Consider the following 21,628-nt stretch of genomic DNA (forward strand, 5'->3'; position numbering starts at 1 on the left):
AGTGAACAGACGCCACAGAGCCCGGCCCTGTAGCCTCCAGCCATGCCCTGGAGCCCACGGGCCAGCCAGGCCCTCCCCACCCGCAGACCTTGGGGCAGCTACTCACCCCCCTGGAGCATCAGCAGGATGAGAGAGGCCACCGAGCCACACGGCATGCTGACTCTCAGGGTCCTGGAAGAGACATGCAGTGAGAGGGTGGACCCAGGCCTGGGGATAGGGACCCTGAGCAGCCTCCCTCCGGTCCTCTCCCTCCCTTGGAAGACTTGCCTCAGATTCTTGGAAAAGCAAGAGTTAGAGGAGCCCGTGGATGCTCCCGAGGGTTCCTGACCCATAGAAGTGACTGGTTCACCCCTTGAAACCCCACTTCTCCCACCTTCTTCCTGTCCCCTAACACAGTCCCAAATGAGAGCCAAATTTAAAGAGGGAGGAGCTAGCTGCCTTCCTGCCCCCTGGAAGCCTATGGATGTTAGCACTATGAGGGAGATTAAACGTGGGCATTTATCCAGCTGAACAAGGGAGAGGCGGGAGGCAGGGAGGCAGGGAGGCAGGGAGGGGAAGTTGGTTGGAAAGTGGTATTTGACAAGCTGAGATCTTGAGCTGAGATTTTCGTCCCACAAAATACCCATGTTGACATTAGCCCGATAGACGGGCTTCTTACTGAATAACAGACCCAAGGTTAGCCCACAAAGAAGACCCCTACTGGATACCTAAGATAAGGTTAGCCCCATAACAAGGCTCCTTACTCAGTCACAGAGCCCAGGTTAGCAAGCGCATTGGAAAGCATCTGGGGAACCCAGGCCGGACCCCTTCGGGGGTGTCAGCCAGAGGCTGTGTGAGGGGCGTCCACCTGCCAGGCCCAGGAACCCCACCCAGACTGGCCCCCGATTACAGGATTGTAACTAGAACTGGAGCCTAGAGGGATGCCCCATGCAGGAACCAAGTGGCAGGCATGGATCCTCCCAGACACCATCCCTGAGCCCACAATGGGCAGACCCCCCTCAACCTGGATTTCCCCAGACCCTACTCTGGCTCCGCTGAGAGCTCCTTCTGAGTTCCCTACCAAGTCGCCAAGCAAACAGTGGCAAAGCACACTGAGAGGTCAGGTCACCAGCTGTGTTGCTCTGGGCCGGTCACTTCCCATTTCTGAGCCCTATAGAAACAGTAAAGCCTGCTTCCCAGATTCTTGTGAGAGTTCAAGGAAGCATTTTGCAGAAAACCCTGGGCGTGGCCCCTGACACATAAACACTCAACAAACAGCTGTGACTGATAGAGAATTTAGAGCATCAGAAATAGGGGGGCCCCACAATGATCTAGCCAAGAGGTCCCTAAATTTCTCACTTTCAAAATGTTGGTCATATTTGCAGATCGTGTGTGCTACCATTTATTTAATGTTTTCTAGAAATAGCTCATTTAAAAAATCCAACTCCAGCCTCACCCTAAGAAATAATATTCATAGTTGTATATTTTTTCCCCAGTACACCTTAAAATGAATAACATTGCTATTAAAATAAAATAATGTTGGGGCAACAGCCTTTTAAATCTGCTTTAAGGAACACTGATCGTGCCTGGCCCAAGCCCTTCAGGAGTCCTCTTATCACACTTTGAGGATTCACGTCCCATCATGGGAGGTGGGGTTCCTATCTGCCCCTCCCTGGCAGGTCCACACCTCTGACCCCAGCCCCAGTACCAGGCCTGGTATGGCTCTGTCTGTGTCACTCTCCAGAGGCTCCATCGGGACCAAAAGATAAAGCACCAACTCCCTCGCCCAGACTAAAGGCTCTTTATCCCTGTCAATTCCTCAGCTCTGCACATATGACACACAGGTGCCTGGGGACAGAGGGGCTTCACCTGCTGCTTCTGTCTGCCCAGCACCTCTGTCTCCCTTATGAAGAGCTTCTCAGACTGGAGCTGTCCCTGTGTGGTCTGCGTGAAGAGGACCGGAACCCCTGCTCCACAGGTGGGCACTTGACCCAGACCTGGCCAAGACAGCACCCCACCAGCCTGGCTGCATTGAATGGATCAGGGATGGACACCAATCCAAGCAAGGCGAATGAGAGCAGTCTGGGCAATTTTTCCTAGAATGCTAGTAAACAGGTCCTTTTTTTGGCTGCCTGCTGGAAGCTGGTCACTTTGTCACTTCTTAGGGAGAGCCTGTCTGAAATTTTCTCAAAAGCTGACAAATACAGACCCAGAGTCCCCATGGCATTATTTGAGGACCTGGATCCAGACGTATCTGATGTCCACACTTGGACTTTTCATTTACATAAGCGTCTGTCCCCCCAAAAAACCCAGTCACCCTATTTTGGTCCACCATGTGAATTATGTTTCTGTTGCTTACCACCAAAGATAGCTGACACAGTGGAATGAAGCAAAGGGGCTCCAAATTAGAAACCAGAGCAACTTGGAGCAAAAAAATAACAAATTTTTTTTCCTTGTATGTCTTCTGACCTTGTTTGTCATCTCTAAAATGGGGACAATCATGCCTACTGCACCTGGCAGTTAAGAAGGGTCCATGGAAAGCAGATGTGACAGTGCTCTGCGAACCGGAACGTGCTATACAAGGGCGCTGGGTTCTTGCAGTTACTGGCCAGCTGCTCTGGATTACTCCCACCCCTTGCACCTGAGGCCCCGTCGTCCCTCTCTGCATTTGCATGAGGCTAATTCTTGCGCTGAGTCTTCTCCCTGAGCACCTTCCCCCCTCCCATCCTCCTAAACTCAGTCTTCATGACCCCCTTGCTCTACCCTTGCTTCCATGAAGCCACGTTGGAATGTTCCAGAACTCCTGACACTTACTGCCTTGAAGGTTTTCACCAGTACTATTACCTACTGGCTATTTATCTTTACCATGCCTCCCATGTTTACTCCAATAAACATGCCTCAAAAGAAAATTTATCCCTACAATCAACAGGGAACTAGTATGGAATGGAGAGACTGTGTGTACTACAGTGTTTAAAAAGCAGACTCCAGGGGCGCCTGGGTGGCACAGCAGTTAAGCATCTGCCTTTGGCTCAGGGCGTTCAGGGCGTGATCCCGGCGTTATGGGATCGAGCCCCACATCAGGCTCCTCTGCTGTGAGCCTGCTTTTTCCTCTCCCACTCCCCCTGCTTGTGTTCCTCTCTCGCTGGCTGTCTCTATCTCTATCAAATAAATAAATAAAATCTTTAAAAAAAAAAAAAAAAGCAGACTCCAGGCCAGCCTGCTTCAGCTCAAATCCCAGCACTGCCATTTCCAGGCTGTGTGACCTCGGGGAAGTTTACTTAACCTTCCTGGGCCTTGGAGTCCTCATCTGTAAAATGGGCGTACTAGTAACAGTGCCCGCCTCGGGGAGGGACGTCCTTAGGAGAAATAAATTAGTTGGTATTTGTAAAGCATTGGGAACAGAGCCCAACATCATTGTAGATATTATGTGTTACTTAAACAAAACAATCGATTAACTGTAAAACTAAATAGGAGGCAAACAAAAGACAATCATCGAATGTGAGTGAGGAGCGATCTCCTGCTTAAAACCGCGAAGCTGGGAAATCCAGTTTGCCGTCATTCAAAAGGGGTACTCAGGAGTATCCGGTGTTTCAGGCAAAGTGGTACCAAACTGCGACGCTCACTGGCCATCAGAGGACTGAGAGAAGATTGAAAAGGGTCTAGCCCTCTCATTAGGTGACGCAGAGATATTGCACATTGTCTAAAACAAGCCGCTCGATTCTGGGAACCGCAGCCTGGAATGGTAAAGGCTCCGAGCTGGAAATCCCATCCCACCGCTCTCCCTGCCCCGAATCCGTCCCTTTGTGGGTCTTCACACTCAGGCTGACTCCTGAGGGCAACAGCACTTTCTCCCCAGGTGCACACCAAACCACCAGGTGTGCTTTCTGAGCGAAGGGCAGAGGGTATCCTAAGGGCCTTTCTGCTGCGGGCTCCCCTGTGGCAGCACCTATCTCTTCAGTTTCCTACAGAGGAGTGAAGAGCACCACCTTAGAGCCTGCCAGCTCCCTGCTGCGTGTCCTTGGGCAAGTTCCTAACCCCTCTGATTCTCTCTATACAACGGGGGTCATGGCTCTTTGCTGCAGGCTTGCTGGCAGCACTAAACACATCATTGCTGCTGAAGCACTCCGGCACAGTCCCAGATGGAATGGAGCTGGGGAGAGGTGTTTATCTGCCAGGCTCCAGTGCCCAGCAACGATTTCAGGGGTTGCGGTCGTCCAGACCAAAAGCCGGATTTCAGGAGATTCTAGGGAAGTGAAGAAGCTTGGAGGTAGGAAGTCAGACTGAAGTGGGTTCTCCAGAGAACCCAAAGTGCTGAATTCACAGCCAACAAAGAAATGCAAATTAAAACCACAATGACATACCATTTTAATTTTACTCAATTGGCAAAAACTAAAAGTCTGACAACATCCCATGTTGCGGAGGACGTGGCGTCATGGGAACACTCATTCACGGCTCGTGGAAATGTAAATTAGTGGCTGGAAAAGAGTTGGGCGTGGTCTGCTGAATTCGAGCAGGTGTCTGCATTACGTCCCAGCTGTTTGCCTCCCATGTACACTGGTGACGAAACCCCGGCACGTATGTGTCAGAAGCTTACGCGGAGATGTTTATAGCAGTGTTGATTTTAATGGTGAACAGTGGAAACGACCTAAATATCCATCAACAAGAGAATGGAAAGATCAATTGTGTAATCACTCCATGTGAAAATGAATCATAGTTTCACACAGCAAAGCAAATGACTCTCAAAAACAAGATGCATAGTGAAAATAAAATCAAATAAAGACCATCTATGTCACACTTAACACTGTGTAAAACAGGTCTGTATGTTGTTTAGGTGAACGTACACGTGCCCTGGAAGCATAGAGAAATTTAAGGGGATGATAAAAAAAAAATCAAAATTTTGAATAGGGTAGAAAAGGAAGGGAGGTGATTGGGGGAGTAGTCAGGGTTCTCAACAGTTTGGGGAAACTGAGCAAAGCTACCATGGCTGTTGATTATATTATTCAATGTATCATTTTGTATGACCAAACTGTTACATTAAATTTGTAATGTCAGTTAATCTTATGTTTCTAAAATAAAATGTGAAGGCGGACTTCCACTTCTGGCTACGGTGGAGTAGCTGGTATCAGACTGAACCCCCTGCTAGGAATTGAGAACAACTAAGAAGCAGGAGAAAAAAAAAAAAAATAGAGGACATGAGAGAATGATTAAGTTAGATGGTACTTGAGAGGCCGGGGTTCCAGAGAGAAGAAAATGTCCTGAAATTCTGCATGCAATTTCCCTTCAAGTCATGTGTCAAGTCATTGCAAATGCATCCCATACCAAGAAACCTAGCAGAAAGAATCTGGCAACAGGCTTAAAAACCAAGAAAGAGATTTTGTAGTTTTACAACAGCGAGGGGAGAATTGGAGTTCAAGCCCTGGCAAGGAAGATGGGCCCCGGTAAATACCCAGTTATTCAGGAAAAATATACTTTAGGAATAAGGAAAACTCAGACCCAGTTAGGCATAACTGCACCGAGATGATCTGCTTTTATGCTCTATGTCTGCTAGAAGAAAACTAGAACCTATCTGGAAAAAGTCAGCTTCACCCAAAGCCTCTGTAGTTTCCATGCACAACATCCAGCATTCAATCAAATTGACAAGCCAAACCTGGAGGATTCAGAAAGTGGCATTATCTAAGATGATTTTAAAATAGTCAGGTGAGTATGCTGAAGAATTTCACCAGAAATATGCAATTTATTTAAAAGTAGAAATCCTAGTACTAAAAAATTCAATAACTGAAATTTATAAGAAATGCATGGATTTAGCAACAGATTAGTAACATTAGAAGAGCGGATTGCTGAGCTGCAATAGAGAATACTCAGACTGAAGCAAAGGAAAAAATGTATAAAAATACCAAAAAGAGCAAAAGAGATATATATTGTGAAAAGGTTCAACATATATGTGTTGGGAACATAGAGGGACGAGAACAACTCCACTCTCATGATTTCTATTAAACACCGTTCTGGAGGTTCTAGCCAAGACAATTCGGCAAAAAAAAGAAATAAAAGTCATCCTCATTGGAAAGGAAGAAGTAAAGCGTTTCTGTTTGCAGATGACATGGCCTTGTCTATACATTCTAAAGAATCCACACCAGAAAGCCACAATGAAACAAAACAAACAAAAACTATTAGGCCTAATAAGTGAGTTTGGCAAGGTTGCAGGACACAAGATCAATACGCAAAATCAATTGTATCTTTGTACAACAGGAATGAGCAATCTGAACATGGATTTAAGAGAGCAATTTTGGGGTGCCTGGGTGGCTCAGTAAGTTAAGTGTCTGGCTTCAGCTCAGGACATGATCCCCGGGTCCTGGGATTGAGTCCTGCATCGGGCTCCTTGCTCAGTGGGGAGCCTACTTCTCCTGCCTACTGCTCCCCCTGCTTGTGCATGCTCTCTCTCTCTGATAAATAAATAAATAAAATCTTAAAAAGAACAGCTTTTCAAAAAAAGAAAGTAATTTCATTTACAATAATATCAAAAAGAATAAAATAGAAACTTAACAAAGGGTAAGAGGTGTGCACTGAAAACTGCTAAACATTGTTGAAAGAATGACAGAAGTCCCAAATAAATGGAAGCCAACCCCAATCCCATGTTCATGGATTGGAAGACTCAGTATTGTTAGGATGTCTTCCCCAAATGATGTACAGATTCAAAGTGATTCCTATCAAAAGCCCAGCTGGCTCTTTTGCAGAAGTTAAAAAAGCTGATCCTAAAACTCATATGGAGATGTAAGGGGACAGAATAAACAAAATAATATTGAAAAAGAAGAACAAAGTTGGAGGACTCAGACTTCTCCATTTCAAAGCCTACTACAAAGCTACACTGATCAACACGGTGTGATACGAACCTGTAGATAGATCAATGAAGTCAAACCCAAAGTCAACATTTCCACATTTATGTTAAATTGAAATTTGACAATGGTGCCAAGATAATTTGATGGGGGCGAGGGGAAGTAGTCTTTAAAACCAGTGTTGCTGGGACAATTTGATATCCACATGCAACAGAATGGTATTGGACTCCCATCTCACACCATATACAAAAGTTAACTCAATGGGGCGCCTGGGTGGTGCAGTCGTTAAGCGTCTGCCTTCAGCTCAGGGCGTGATCCCGGAGTTCTGGGATCGGGCCCCACATCAGGCTTCTCCGCTGGGAGCCTGTTTCTTCCTCTCCCACTCCCCCTGCTTGTGTTCCCTCTCTCGCTGGCTGTCTCTCTGTCAAATAAATAAATAAAATCTTACCAAAAAAAGGTTAACTCAAAATGGATCAAAGACCTAGCTGTAAGAGGTAGAAATAGTAAGTTTTAAAAATAAAATACAGATCTAACTCTTTGTGACCTTGTATCACACAGCAGTTTCTTAGAAACGACATCAAAAGCACAAGTACCAAAGAAAAAATAAATACATTGGACTATTTCAAAATTTAAAACTTTCATGCATCAAAAGACACTACCAAGAAAGTAAAGAGGCAATATGCAGAATGAGAAAAAATATTTTTAATTATGTATTTGTAAGAGGTCTAGTATCAGAATAATAAAGAACTCTTAAAACTCAAGATTTAAAGACAATCCAATTTTTAAATGTGCAAAATATTTGAATAGAAATTTCTCCAAAGAAGATATACTCATGACCAATAAACACATGGGAAGATGCTTGTCATCTCCCTCCCCACTCATTAGGGAAATGCAGATAAAGACCACTTCCAACCCACTAGATGGCTACTTTAAAAACAGAAAAATAAAAAGTGGATGAAGATATAGAGTTCCGGAATCCTTATACATCGCTGATGGGAATATCAAATGGTGCATTTGCTATGGGAAAGAGTGCTGTAGTTTCTCAAAAAATTAATATAGTGTTACTGTATGACCGAGCAATTTGACTCCTAGGTATTCAGTGAAAATAATTGAAAACATATGTCCATTAAAAAAAAAAAACTCTACATGAATATTTACAGCAGCATTATTCATAATAGCTCCAAACAGGAAACAGCCCCAATGTCCACCAATTGAATGGACAGAGCATCCATAGAGGAGAATGTCATTCAGCCATAGAGATGAGTGAAGCATACCGACATATGCTTCAACACAGAAGCACCTTGAAAATTTATGCTAAGGTAAAGAAGCCAGACACAAAATCTACATATTTTATGACTCCATTTATATGAAATTTCTAGAATAGGCAGATCCATAGAGACAGAGAGTAGATTAGTGGTTAGAGTCACACCACTTTGTGAATATACTAAAAACCACTTAATTGTACACTTGTAAAAAGTGAATTGTATGGTATGTGAATTAGATCTTAATTACAATTTTTTAAATAGAGGCAAAATAAACATATTTTTCAGACCCCCCCCCAAAAAAAGCTGAGAGAATTTGTCACTAGTAGACTACATCAAAAGATATATTAATGAGTTTTTTGGGTGAAAGAAAACACCAGATGGGAAGCAAGGTAATATAGGAAGGAATAAAAAGCAATAGAGAATATTATAAATATAAATGAATAATAATTGCTTAAAGTAATAATAATGACAATGTCTTATGAAGTTTAAACTGTATGCAAAATTAAAATACATTATCATGATAGCCCAAAGGTAAGAAGGAATGAATAAAGTTAAAGGTCACTGTATTGTCTGGGAAGTTATAAAAGTACCAATATAAGGTAGACAAAAAAAAAAATCAAGTATGCACATTGTAATCTCAAGATAAGCACTAAAAGAATTATAACAGAAAATATAACAGACAGGAAACAGAATAATAATTTTTAAACTTTCTTCTTCTTAAAAATGAAACAAAGAAGAAAGAAAGGAATAAAAAAATAGACAAAAGGAAAACAAAGAGCAAGATGGTAGACTTAAACCCAAACATATCAATACTTTTATCAAATGTAAGTGAACTAAACACTGGAATGAAAGATGTAACTTTGTATCAAAACTTGACATTAAAAGAAAGTAAAATTATGGGTCACTCATTCTCATAAATATACGTACAAAAGTCCTAAACAAAATATTAACAAATTGAATGTAATGATATATACAAAAGTAGATAGACATCATTATCACATGAGGTTTATTTCAGGGATGCAGGGTTAGTTCAGCATTTGAAAATCAGTAATCTATTTCATCACATTAACAAATTAAAAAGGAAAATTTATATGATAATTTAATAGATACAGAAAACACATTTAAGAAACTGAAACACCCAGTCATCATTTTTAAAACACTCAGAAAACCAGGAATACAAGGAGTCTTCTTTGATCTGATAAGAAGCGTGCGCGCACGCACACACACACACACGTGCACATAATATGAACAACTAACATTATCCATAATGTTCACATACTGAACACTATATCCCTGTGGGCAGGAAAAAGACAAGAATGTCTCATACTGCAGGTCCTAGTCAATGCAATAAGGTAAGAAAAATAAATAATTTATAAAAATTAGAAAATTATAAGGATTGGAATGATACAAGAATTGAGCACCTATTAGAATAATAATTGTTAAGCAAGGAAACTGAATATGAGACCAATATAAAAATCTGTTGTACTTCTGAGGATCAACAAAATTGAGAAACCCTTAGCTAGAGTAAGAAAAATAAGACTCAAATAACTAAAGTCAAAAAAGAAAGAGAAGACGTTACAACTGATGCCACAGAAATAAAATGATTGTAAGAGACTACTATGGTTAATTATACACCAACAAGCTCAAAAATGTAGAAAAAATGGATAAATGCCTAGAAACATACAACCTACCAACACTGAATTATGAAGAAATACAAAATCTGAACAGACCTATAAATAGTGAGCAGATCGATTTGGTAATCAAAACTCTCCCAAAAAAGAAAAGCCCAGGACCAGATGACTTCACTGCTGAATTCTACCAAACATTTAAAGAAGAATTAATGACAATCCTTTTCAAACTCTTCCAAAAAAAATTGAAGATAAGAGAACATTTCCAAACTCATTTTATGAGGACAGCATTACCCTGATACCAAAAGCAGACAAAGAAAACTCCAAACCAATATCCCTGATGAATATTGATGCAAAAATCCTTGACAAGACACTAACAAACTGAATTCAACCACACATTAAAATAATTATACACCATGGCCAAGTGGGGATTTGTCCCTGAGATGCAACGATGGTTCAGCATCCAAAAACAGACCACATTAACAGAGCAAAAGACAAAAATCACACAATCATTTCCATTGATGCAGAAAAGGCATTTGACAAAATTAACCATCTTTTCATGATAAAGACATTTAGCAAACTAGAAATAGAAGGAAATTACCTTAACACAATAAAGGTCATATATGGAAGCCCACAGCTAACCTCTTACTCAATGGTAAACTGATAGCTTTTTCTTTAAGGTCAGGAACAAAGCAAAAATGCCCACTCTCACCACTTCTATCTAACACAGTACTACAACTCCTAGTCAAAGCAATTAGGCAATATAAAAAATAAGTAAAAGGTAATCAAATTGGAAAGGAAGAAGTAAAATTATCTCTGTTCATAGCTGACATGACCCTATATAGAGAAAATCCTAAAGATTACACACACACACACACACACACACACACACATNTTACACACACACACACACACACAAAACTGTTGGGCTAATAAACAGATTCAGCAAAGTAGAATGATATAAAATCAACATTCAAAAATCGGTTGCATTTCTATACAGGAACAATGAACAATTTGAAAGAGAATTAAAACAATATTTATAACAGCATCAAAAAGAATAAAATACTTAGGAATAAACTTAACCAAGGAAGTGTAAGACTTGTATTCTGAAAACTACAAAACATTGCTAAAAGAAATCAAGAGAGGGTACAAGTAAATGGAAAGACATCCCATGTTCATGGATTGGAAGATGCGATATTATTAAGATGTCCAAAGCAATCTACAGATTCAACGCAGTTTCTGTCAGGATCCCAATGACATTTTTTTTTTGCAAGAAATAGGAAAAAAATCCTAAAATTCACATAGAATCTCAAAGGAATCTGAATAACCAAAGCAATCTTTGACAATGAGAAACAAAGCTACAGACCTCACACTTCTTGATTTCAAAACATGTTACCAAGCTACAGTAATCACAGTGGGCATTGACATAAAGACAGACATATAGCTCTTGGTGCAAAGACAGACGAAGTAGGCATTGGCATAAAAACAGACATAGAAACCAATGGAGCAAAACAGAGAGCCCAGAAATAAATCTTTGCATACATGGTCAGTGAAGAAAGGACAGTGTTTTCAGATGGTGTTGGGAAACCTGGATGTGCACATGAAGAAGAATGAGCATGGACTCTTACATCATACAAAAAAATTAACTTAAAATGGATTAAAGACCTAAATGTAAGACTTGAAACTATAAAACTTCTAGAAGAAAACATAAGGGAAAACTTCAGAACATCGGGCTTGGCAAGACAATAAAGCAAACATAGACAAACAAGCCTACATTAAGACCCCCTGCACAGCACAGGAAACAGTCAATAGGGTGAAAGGACAACCTACAAAATGATACAAAAGTCTTTGCCAATGGTATATTGAATATATTCAGAAGATATGAAGAACTCCTACAACCCAGCAACAAAACAGAACAAATAGCCTGGTTGAAAAATGGGTAAAGGAGAGCCCAGATGTGCATCGACAGATGAGTGGATAAAGCAGATGTGTTGTATATAGACAATAGCATATGACTCAGCCATCAAAGAGAAGGAAATCTTACCACTTGCAATGATGTGGATGGAACTAGAGAGTATCATGCTAGGCAAAATAAGAGAAAGACAATTATATGATTTCACTCATGTGGAATTTAAGAAACAAAACAGATGAACATAGAAGAAGAGAGGGGAAAATAAAAGAAGACAAAAATCAGAGAGGGAGACAAACCACAAGAGGCTCTTAACTATAGGAAAAAACTGAGGGTTGCTGGAGGGGGAGGTGAGTGGGGGGATGGGGTAACTGGGTGACGGGCATTCAGGAGGGCACTTGATGCAATGAGCGCTGGGTGTTACATGCAACTGATGAATCACTGAACTCTACCCCTGAAACTAGTAATACACTGTATGTTAATTAATTAATTATATTTAAATTAAAAATAAATAAATAAAAAGAAAAATAGGTAAAGGTCTTGAATACATATTTCTCCAGAGAAGATTGAGCAAATGGCCAACAGGTGTATGAAAAGATGCTCAACGTCACTAATCATCAGGGACATGCAAATCAAAAACCACAATTTGTTATTACTTCACACCTGTAAGGATGGCTATTGTATTGGTGAGAATGTGGAAAACCTGTATCCCTTACACACTGTTCGTGGAATTATTCAATGGTGCAGACACGGTGAGAGACAGTATGGAGGTTCTTCCCAAAATTAAAAAGAGAACTACCATGTTATCCAGCAGTTTCTGGATAACACTTCTGGGTGGATATCCAAAAGAATTGGAAACAGGATCCCAAAGATATTTGCACACCAACATTCACTGCAGCTTTAGTCTCATCAGTCGAGATGTGTAAGCAACCTAAATTTACCAACCGATGAATGAAGAAAACGTGGTACATGCATACAGCGGAAGATTATTTAGCCTTAAAAAGAAAGAATGCTACAACATGAATGAACTTTGAGGACTTTATGCTATGTGAAATAAACCAAATACTACAGGATTTCACTTACATGACAGATCTGAAGTCATCAAACTCATAGAAACAGAAAGTAGAATGGTGGTTTTCAGGGGATGGAGGGAGGGAGTAATGGGGAGTGGTTCAATGGGTATGAAATTTCAGTTGTGAAAAAGTTTCAGAGATCGGCTGTACAGCAATGTGCCCACACTTAACAATACTGTACTATTGTGTATTGTCCCTGCAAAACTTGTGAAGAGGAGAAAAAAATATTTACTTGTTTCTGAAGTCTCCAGCTGGCATGCTCTGCCTGTGTTCGTGAGATTAGCAGGTGAGGGGGTCCGCAAACATTATAAAAGCGAAGATAGGAAGTCCCCTAACTGGTGGTCAGTTGAAGTGAACTGGGTTTGGCAGCTATTTCTCCCTATATCTGGAACTCCAGCTTGAAAGAGTGTGTTAGCAAAGTTAGTGCAGTGTGAAGAAAATCTATTGGATTTCTATATACCAAGAACAAACAGAAACACTTACAAATTATACAATTTGCATTAGCATAAAAAATCAAACACTGTAATGAACTCTAATGAAAGATGCATGGGACCTCTACACGGAAACCTATAAGATATTCGTAAGATAAATTTTTAAAGAGACAGATAGAGGGACATACACATTCATGAATTAGAAATTTTCGTAGCTTAAAGATGTCTGTTCTCCCCAGACAGAACTAAAGTTTCAATGAAGTCTCAAGTTTCGAGAGAATCCCCAGGAAGATTTCCTTTGGTGGAAACTGACAAGCTGTGAGAAAATTTATATAGAAATGCAAAGAACTGGGAAGAGTTTCGACAATCACGAAGATTAACATGGCATTATCGCAAAGAAAAATAAACTGGAAAAGAACTGAGGACAGAAATAGACTCACTTTTATCGTCACTTGATCTTCAACAAAGGCACTACCGCAAAGTCATGGAGAAAGCGTGATTTAAAAAAAAGTGGTGGTAGATTAATTGGATATTCATACGGGAAAAAATAAACCATGACCCTCCACTTCACATCACACATAAAAATAAACCAGATATTTTGTAGAGCTAATGTCAGAGGTAAAACAATAAAGCTTCTGGAAGAAAACAGAGGATAATATTTTCATGACCTTAGGGCAGATGACGCTTCCTAAACGGCACATAGAAAGCTTGAGCTGTAAAGAAAAAGACTGATAGATTGAACCTCATTAAAATTAAGAATTTTTGTCCACCAAAACACTAAGAAGATGGAAAAGAAACTGAAATGAGAAGAGATTATATCGGTTTCTATACATCTATAACTGTACGTTTCTTTTATATAATTGTATATAATCCCCATATTTTATATAATTGAATTTAATATATGTAATATATATAAAATTTATAGATCTGTTATATATATATATATATCAGTATCCAGCATATATAAAGAGATCCTACAAAACAACAATAATCAACACAAAACTCAATTTTGAAAAAATGGACAAAAAGCTTAACGAGACATTTCACCAAAGAAGACATCCAAATGGCCAATAAGCATAGTAAAATGTACTTAAAAGCATGACTCATCAAGAAAATGCAAATTTGCTCTGTGTGATCTCATGACATATCAACTCAGAAAGGCTAAAATGAAAGACAATTCAGTGCTCGAAAAGGATGCAAAGTAACCCACACTCTCAATCTCTACTCAGTGTCCTGTTGTCCATGCAATTTGATACGACCGCTTTGGAACACTTTTGCAGAATAGAATCCCACTTCCAGGCTACGCATCAAAGAGAAATATGTACATCTGTACCCAAGCAGACGTGTGCCGAGGTGTTCACAGCAACATCATTTACAACCACCCAAACTGGAAAGAACCCAAGCTTTGGTTACCCTGTGTCTTCTTTCCCTCACGATGATTCAGGAACAAGATTGTTGAGTGTCTCAGGTCAATCATCATCTCCAGCGGGGCTTGGGCGGGGATTGGGGCTTGAAAGTGAAAGTTAAGGCAGGAGTGCAGTAAAAGCAAAATGGCCCGTTTCCCACAGGGACCAAGATGAAATGAGGTGGGTGAAGAGGGACTCCCCAGCCATGCCAGAAACAAGAGCCGATAGGTCGCCAGAAGGGGAAGTGTCAAGACTGAGGGACTTCCCAAAAGGGAACCCAGAAGAAAGGGCTCCCAGTTTATCCCTGGTCTTCTGGGACTTCTGTACCTGCCCTCCTGCTGGTCTCCTCCCTGATCTCTCCAGCGTCCAGCTGAGGCACCTCCAACCCAGTCCTCATGGCAGCTGTGTCACTCCATGGCTCCCCATTGCCCTTCAGAGAAGACCCCAAATTCCTTAGCCCAGCATTCAAGACATTTCAGGATCTGCCCCCTAAGATACCCTCTGACCTCCAGTATCCATCCTGGACTCCGGGTATACCAGATGCCCGACAGCTTCCCCAATGGATGCTCACCCCTATTCCACACCTTAGCACGTGTTCTTTCAGCCACCAGAACTCTCTACGGTCCGCGGTGGACTGTCAGCCTCCCACTCGGTCTTCAAAATCCAGTTCGAATGACGTCTCCTCTGTCAGTCTTCAACCTCTCCAAAGAGTATGAGTCACTCTTTCCTCTGGGGTCCATCCCTCCACCAGAGCACACTGCTCACGCTGTTTTCAGTGACATTCTGAGCAGCAGCCTGGCGGGGACTATGTGTCTCTTGGTTACTGCTGAATCGCCAGTGGTTAACCAGCACCTGACACACCGTAGATGCTCAAAGCTTCTGTTACATGAGTGACTAAATGAAAGGGAATGCTTTCGATCATAATGGATTTTGAAGCCTACCCTCAATGTTAAAACCCATGCAGACTCTTCACTCCAAAAGTCAAGGTAATTTTTTTTTTTACTCCTCCTTCTTAAATTTGGTGCACTGAGAATCTTGACATACTTGATAAGGATAAAAGCTCCAGGGCTCCATCTTTCCCCCTCCACCGCAGGGCCTTTGCACATGCCATTCCCTCTGTCTAGAACATTTTTCCTCATGCTTCTTTGTTTTCTCATCCTCTGGTTTCAAGTTCTATGTTGCTTCCTCGAAGAGGCAATCACCACGTGTCCCCTGCAATTCTTTGGGCCACACATATCTTTGTTTCCTTCCTCGCAGTTGTGACATTAGAATTAGTTTAGTAATTGGACTATGAGAAACAAACTGAGGTCTTCAGAGGGGAGGGGGGTGGGGGAATGGGATAGACTGGTGATGGGTAGTAAGGAGGGCACGTATTGCATGGTGCACTGGGTGTTATACGCAACTAATCAATCATCGAACTTTATATCGGAAACCGGGGATGTACTGTATGGTGGCTAACATAATATAATAAAAAATCATTAAAAAAAAAGAATTAGTTTAGTAAGTGTTTTTGTTTTTGTGTTTATGACCTTTCTCCATCACGGAACATAAGTTCCCAGAGGCTGGGAAATTTGTCTGTTTCGTTCACAAAGGAAAGTATCCCTAGTGCATGGAGCGGGTCCTAGAGTGCAGTCGGTTAAGTGTCTGCCTTCAGCTCAGGTCATGATCTCCGGGTCCTGGGATGAGCCCTGCATCGGGCTCCCTGCTCAGCAGGCAGTCTCCTTCTCTCTTTCCTTCTGCCCCTCCCTACCACTTGTTCTCACTCTCTCTCTCAAAAAAATAAATAAAATCTTAAAAAAAAAAAAAAAGATTTGCTGGGTCCAGTCATAGAAGGAGCAGGTCCGCGGGCGGCCCCTGAGAGACCTCAGTTTCCTCATCAGCTCCATCACAGTCCCCAGGAACTTCCCTCCACCCGAAGCAACACCCTCGGCTCCCAGGGTCTGAGCGATCGTAACTGCTGTCATCACATTAGTAACAAGGAACTTTCAGAGAGGGACGGTGGGTTGCCCAGGGTCACACAGAAACTTCTTAGCCAAGCAGAGCTCTCAGGCTGGGGAAGAATCAGCCAGGTTGCCCTTGATCAGAAAGGAGGCTCTGCCACTGACCCACAGTGGACCCTTAGGCATGTCTCTCCCTTGGTTTGGGGCTCAGTTTTCCTCGCCTATAGAACGGGCAGTGCCCTGGCCTGGCCGAGGGACCGTGAGGCAGGCACACTGCAGGTATGTGGGGGACATTACTTGCTTCTCACAAGTGTTTTTTATTTTGCCAGTGGCAAGGGCTGGGTTGTGGGTGTCTGAGGCCAGGTGTGCCAGGACCCTGGGGTCACAGCTTAGTAGGAGCTGACCCTGAGGAGAAGGTCCTACCCAACCTCAGCCTGTGACACCTGTCTATCTGTCTCTCCCTCCCAGCAGGGCTGGGATCCTTGTCCACGAAGCCTCTCCTAGCCTGAGCAAGCCTTCCCTACGGGGACTTCTTCCAGCCTGTGCAACCTCTCCTAGCTGACAAGCATGCCTCACTCCCTGCAACCGCCCCCTGCCTGTGCAGTCTCTACCTGCCCTACAATCCTCACCATGCTGGGCAACCTCGCCCAGACTGTGTGACCCCTCTCGGCTCCTGTAGCCACCCCTCCATCCAGCCCCCACTCCCCCAGACGAGGACGGGCTGATCGGAAGGCAGAGAAAGAAGGGATGCTTGCAGCCACGAGGTGGGGGGCTGGGACAGGGTTGGAAGCCTGTCCTCTGTCACCCCCTGCCCAGCAGGACCCCACCAGCCTGCCCTCACCCTGGCCAAAGTGGGCTGAGGGTTACAGATTCGTATTGGAGAAGCTCTGGTCCCAAAATCTACATCCTCAAGCCCTCTTGGCAGATGAGGAAAGAGAAGCCCAGAGGGACCCAGCGGCTTGCCTGTGGTCACACAGTGAGGAAGGACACAGGCCTGAGCAAGGAGCCAGGCTGATGTACTTGCCTGGCCTCTCTGGGGACCATTTGGGTGGCCAGACCCTTCCTGGAGGCTGGGGGGGACCAGCAGGCTGCAGGTGTCCCAGCCACTGGGGGGCATCAGTGGGGCCCCTGCCTGCACCCTGGGGAATATTCTCAGGATGTTTCAGAAGTTCCAAGTTTACTCAGATCTTGCATATGAGCTGTCATAAAAAGTCCCTTTGGCCACGCGCCAGGGCAAGGAGTGGGGGCGGTGGCACCTGTGAGCCAGGGGTGGGGGTGGGGCCCCTCTCTGCTCCCCCTGCGCCCCCCCAGATTTCAGGGTGTGCTACAAGGCAAAGATGGGAGAAGCGGGCGAGGAAGGTGCTGTGGGGGCAGAAGACCCTCCTCCTTGATGTTCCTCCTGCCTTCAAAGCTGCCTTCCCTCTGCTTGTGAAAGACTCCCTGGGTGACCCTGAAAACCCTACCCCTCTCCGAGCCTCAGTTTCCCCAGCTGTGAAAGGGAGAGTAGAATCACCGTAAGAGCTATCGTTTCCTGAAGGCTTAGTGTGAGCCAGACGCCATGCCATGCATTCTAGCAAATAACAAGATGACTGTTACCAACAACACTTCACGTAAAACATAATTGCTACTATTTCTCGTGAGCCAGGGCTAAGCCCCCTCCCCCTCCTCGTGGCGCTGGCCCTGTCTATCTGCGCCACTGAACCCCCAGGACCTGGGACAGTGCCCGCTTTACAGCAGGTGTTCAAAAAAACACAAGTAGAATAAAATCTCCCAACAAACCCAAAATGGATGTTACAGATGGGGAAAGGGAGGTTCGGGGAGGTTGCGTGGCTTTCTCAAGGTCACACAGGTACCATGGGGTGGAGCTGGGGCTCCGTCCCGTCCTGGCTGACTCCAAAGCCCCAAATCTTCATCGGCGGTGTGTTGGTATGCATCGCCCCCCCCACCCCGGGACCACTGGGACCTCCCAGCCATCACTCCCGCCTGCAGGGATCCCGAAGGCCCTGGCTCTCCTGTCTGGAGTCAAGGACGCCTTCTTCCTTTCATTCATTCATTCATTCATTCATTCATTCATTCATTTATCAGGCACCACAGAGAGAAGTGGTGCCTCCCAAAGCCTCTGGTGCCCTTCGCCCCTTCCACGTCCTGCACCTGCCCCCACCTGCTGCCCAAAAGCCCCAGCCATCACTGGCCAGGTGGGAGCCCAGGGCTCAGCCTTTGTCTTGTTCACCCACCTCCCTGGCTCTGAATTTTGTTCTCCTAACATGAGGGCCCTTCGTTCCCTCCCCTGTGGGGCGGTGAAGATCCAGACACCCTGCCAGGTGTGGAGAGGGCAGGACCCTGCGGAGCCCACCACGGGGAGCAGGCAATCCGGGCTGTCCCTCTGAAGCCTGCCCTGCCCCCTCTCAGAAGGACCCTCAAAACTAGGAGTCTTGCTCTTATGCTATTCCACCCGGCAGGTGTGGCCCTGCCGTCAAGCAGACTGGAGGGTCCAAACCCAGCTCCGCATCTCGTGGCCACAGGTGACTAGGGACCCTCAATCTCCTCACCCGTGAAATGGGCTGAATGAGGCTCCCAGCCTCACCTGATGTGAGGATAGTGGGCAACCATCAGGTGTCAACAGCATGCTGAGCCCTGGTGCTGGGAGGACCAGAGCCGTGGAGGCTGAGGGAGGCCGGACTGCAGGTTCTTGAATGTGTCCCTGTGCCCTCTTCCGCTCTGGGAGACTGGCCCTTCTCTGCTATGGGCTCCAGGTTCCTCGTGGTTACAAGCTGCCTTCCTGGGCTGGCCTCTAGTTGGCAGCTTTCATATTTTTGTGCCCTCCAGTCCTCACAACTAGCCCAATGAGGATGGAACTGCCTTCATCCCCATTTTACAGATGAGAAAACTGAGACTCCACAAGGCTGGACGAAGCCCAGAGACTTGCCCACGTTCCCCCCACCTAGGGAGTCGCATGGCTGGCTTTTGAACCCGCCAGGTTTTCCCCACTCCACCATGTGCTTCTAAAACCCCCACGCTTTCCCCCTAGGGGAATGCAGATGTCTTCCCAGGAGCAGCCCCTGCCTTTTTAATGCCCCCTGCCTGGGTCCGCTGCTTCCACTGAGCCGCACTGGCCGTTCCTTCCACAGGTCCGACGTTCCCACCAGACGCCTGTACTCACCCAGCTGCTCTGCCAGGCAAGTGCCTGCCTTCTCCCTCCTCCCCCTCCTTTCCCCCATGCTTCCAGGCTCAGCCTCCCCCGTCCCCTCTGTGGGCCCATTGCCTGGGCTTTCATGAGAAAGACACAGTGTAGAGGACAGGGCCGGCATCCGAGTCACCTGCCCACCTGCTACGCACTGGTGAGTCACCTTGGGAAAGTCATTCTACCTCTCAGAGCCGGCCCCCATTCTTTCTCTGTGAAATGGGTACACCAACCCGTTTTGAGGGGTTAGATGACATAAAGAACTAAAACATGGAGCCTGGCACAAAATCTCTGCCCCTTCCCCCAAAACTGGGCCCCCTAGAAGTGCCATACCATCTCATCGTCCCACCCATGCCCGCTCTGCCCTGCTCAGCGGCCCAGAACCACGGTGACTGAGGCATCGGGTCTGGTCTGGGATCAGCCTTCCTTCCCCAACCCCTGCCTTTTGGAGGCCGGGTTCCACAGACAGCTCATGGGGTTCTCTCAGGCATGCCCCTGCCTCCGGGCCTCCTGCAGCCCCACAGAAACATCCTGTGGTCGTCCTGCAGGGAGCCGAACAGGAGACTGCAGCCCCAGCCCTACTGGTCTCACTGTCCCAGCGATGATGAGGGCGCGAAATCCCTTCGTGGCCTCCCACCTGGGGCAGAGAAGGTGCCAGGTGCCTGAAGAGAACAGTGGCTGGAGCCGTTACCTGCTGTTCCAGCTTGTCCCTCAGAAATCCATTCTCTGCGCCCGGGGCAATCCAGTGGGCTCCCAGGGGCAGCAGCCAGGCTCAGCGTGGGGGAGGGGAACGAGGGTTGGAGGGAACGGGCAGGGCGGGGGTGGGGAGCCACAGCCTGGCCCGCGTCTCCAGCCAGACAAGCATAGGACCTGTCACCCCGATGGGTGGCAGCTGGGCTCCAGGCAGGCGGGCCACACAGAGGGAGCCAGCTGGGACACAGGCAACTAGCGGTCACATCCCAGCGAGGTCACACACGGACAGAAGGCAGAGACTGGGGTAAGGGACCAATCGGCTGCACCAGGGAGGGGGTGCGCGGCGACAAGGGCTGTCAGGCAGGCAGACAGACAGACAGGGGAAGTCAAGCAAACCGGCAGGTGGCCAGCCAGGCAGACACCCAGAGAGACAGACAGACAGACAGCCAGAAGGGCAGGCAAACAGACAAACGGCCGTGTGGCTGGCAGTCACTCCCAGGGAGGAGCCGGCAAACAGTCGGACCCCGAGCCCGTGGGTCACTCGGCAGAGAGGCACCAGTGGGTCTGTCAGAGTGTGGCTGCCACCCCTGCCCCGCCGGCCGCGTGTGCAGGGTGGGAGGAAGAGGAGGATGTGGTGAGCAGCTCCCCGCAGGCCCCGCCCACCGAGCCACTGGCCCCTCCCTGGGGGAGTGAGAAAGAGGTGGGAGGGGGCCGGGCCGCAGGGCAGAGCCCTCTGATCACCAAAGGTCACCTGCTAGGAAGACATTTGGGGTCACCAGCGTGATACCGGCCTCCTGCGGATGGCTGACATCACCCCCCAGGCCTCACGGTCATGACCTATGAGAAGCAGGCAGGGCCTGTGAGGCACCGCTTCCCACGGACGTGGACGCCAAAGCTCAGAGGGGCGCAAGGGTGGTGTAAGTGGACCCAGGGTGCCCCGGTGGTCCTCAGAGCCCACCTCTCAGCTGAGAGAGAAAAGTGAGACCCCAGGGGCAGAGACTCGCCAAGCTCTCATGCTTCACTCGGGCACACTGCTTGTCTGGCCCAGGAGGGGTCTGAGTTTGGAACCCCCTCCAGGACTCCTCTGACCCCCTTGCCTTTGAATCTAGCTTCCTGCTCCAGCGCTGCAGGGAGCAGGACCCTGTCTCCATGCCCTTGAGAAGACAGTCCCTCGGGCATGTCAGGTCATGTCTCTGAATGCCTCCTTTTGCTCGTCTGTCAGGCGGGGATGCCTAGCCAAGGGGCGAGGGCAGCCATTATGAGCACATGAGAAAAGAAATTCTCAAGAGAGTT

At 45.9% G+C, this 21,628-nt stretch overlaps 1 protein-coding gene across 3 annotated transcripts in view; it reads right to left on the reverse strand.

Moving 5' to 3' along the window:
- Positions 1–20,943, reverse strand: part of IL21R (interleukin 21 receptor) — a 34,537-nt gene extending 13,594 nt beyond the window's left edge. The window contains exons 1-3 of one of the 3 annotated variants that reach the window (XM_034670221.1): positions 20,334–20,943; positions 14,849–14,951; positions 107–171 (exon numbers count right to left, since the gene is read on the reverse strand). In XM_034670221.1, the coding sequence (XP_034526112.1) occupies positions 107–155 (49 nt within the window). In that variant the 5' untranslated portion in view covers positions 156–171; positions 14,849–14,951; positions 20,334–20,943. Of the gene's footprint in view, positions 1–106; positions 172–14,848; positions 14,952–20,279; positions 20,300–20,333 lie in introns of those variants that run through there. The other 2 variants (XM_011234032.3, XM_034670222.1) reach the window with 2 other exon arrangements.
- Positions 20,944–21,628: the final 685 nt, after the last annotated feature.

This window comes from Ailuropoda melanoleuca, chromosome 10, assembly GCF_002007445.2.
Source record: "Ailuropoda melanoleuca isolate Jingjing chromosome 10, ASM200744v2, whole genome shotgun sequence".
In the NCBI taxonomy this organism is placed as follows: domain Eukaryota; kingdom Metazoa; phylum Chordata; class Mammalia; order Carnivora; family Ursidae; genus Ailuropoda; species Ailuropoda melanoleuca.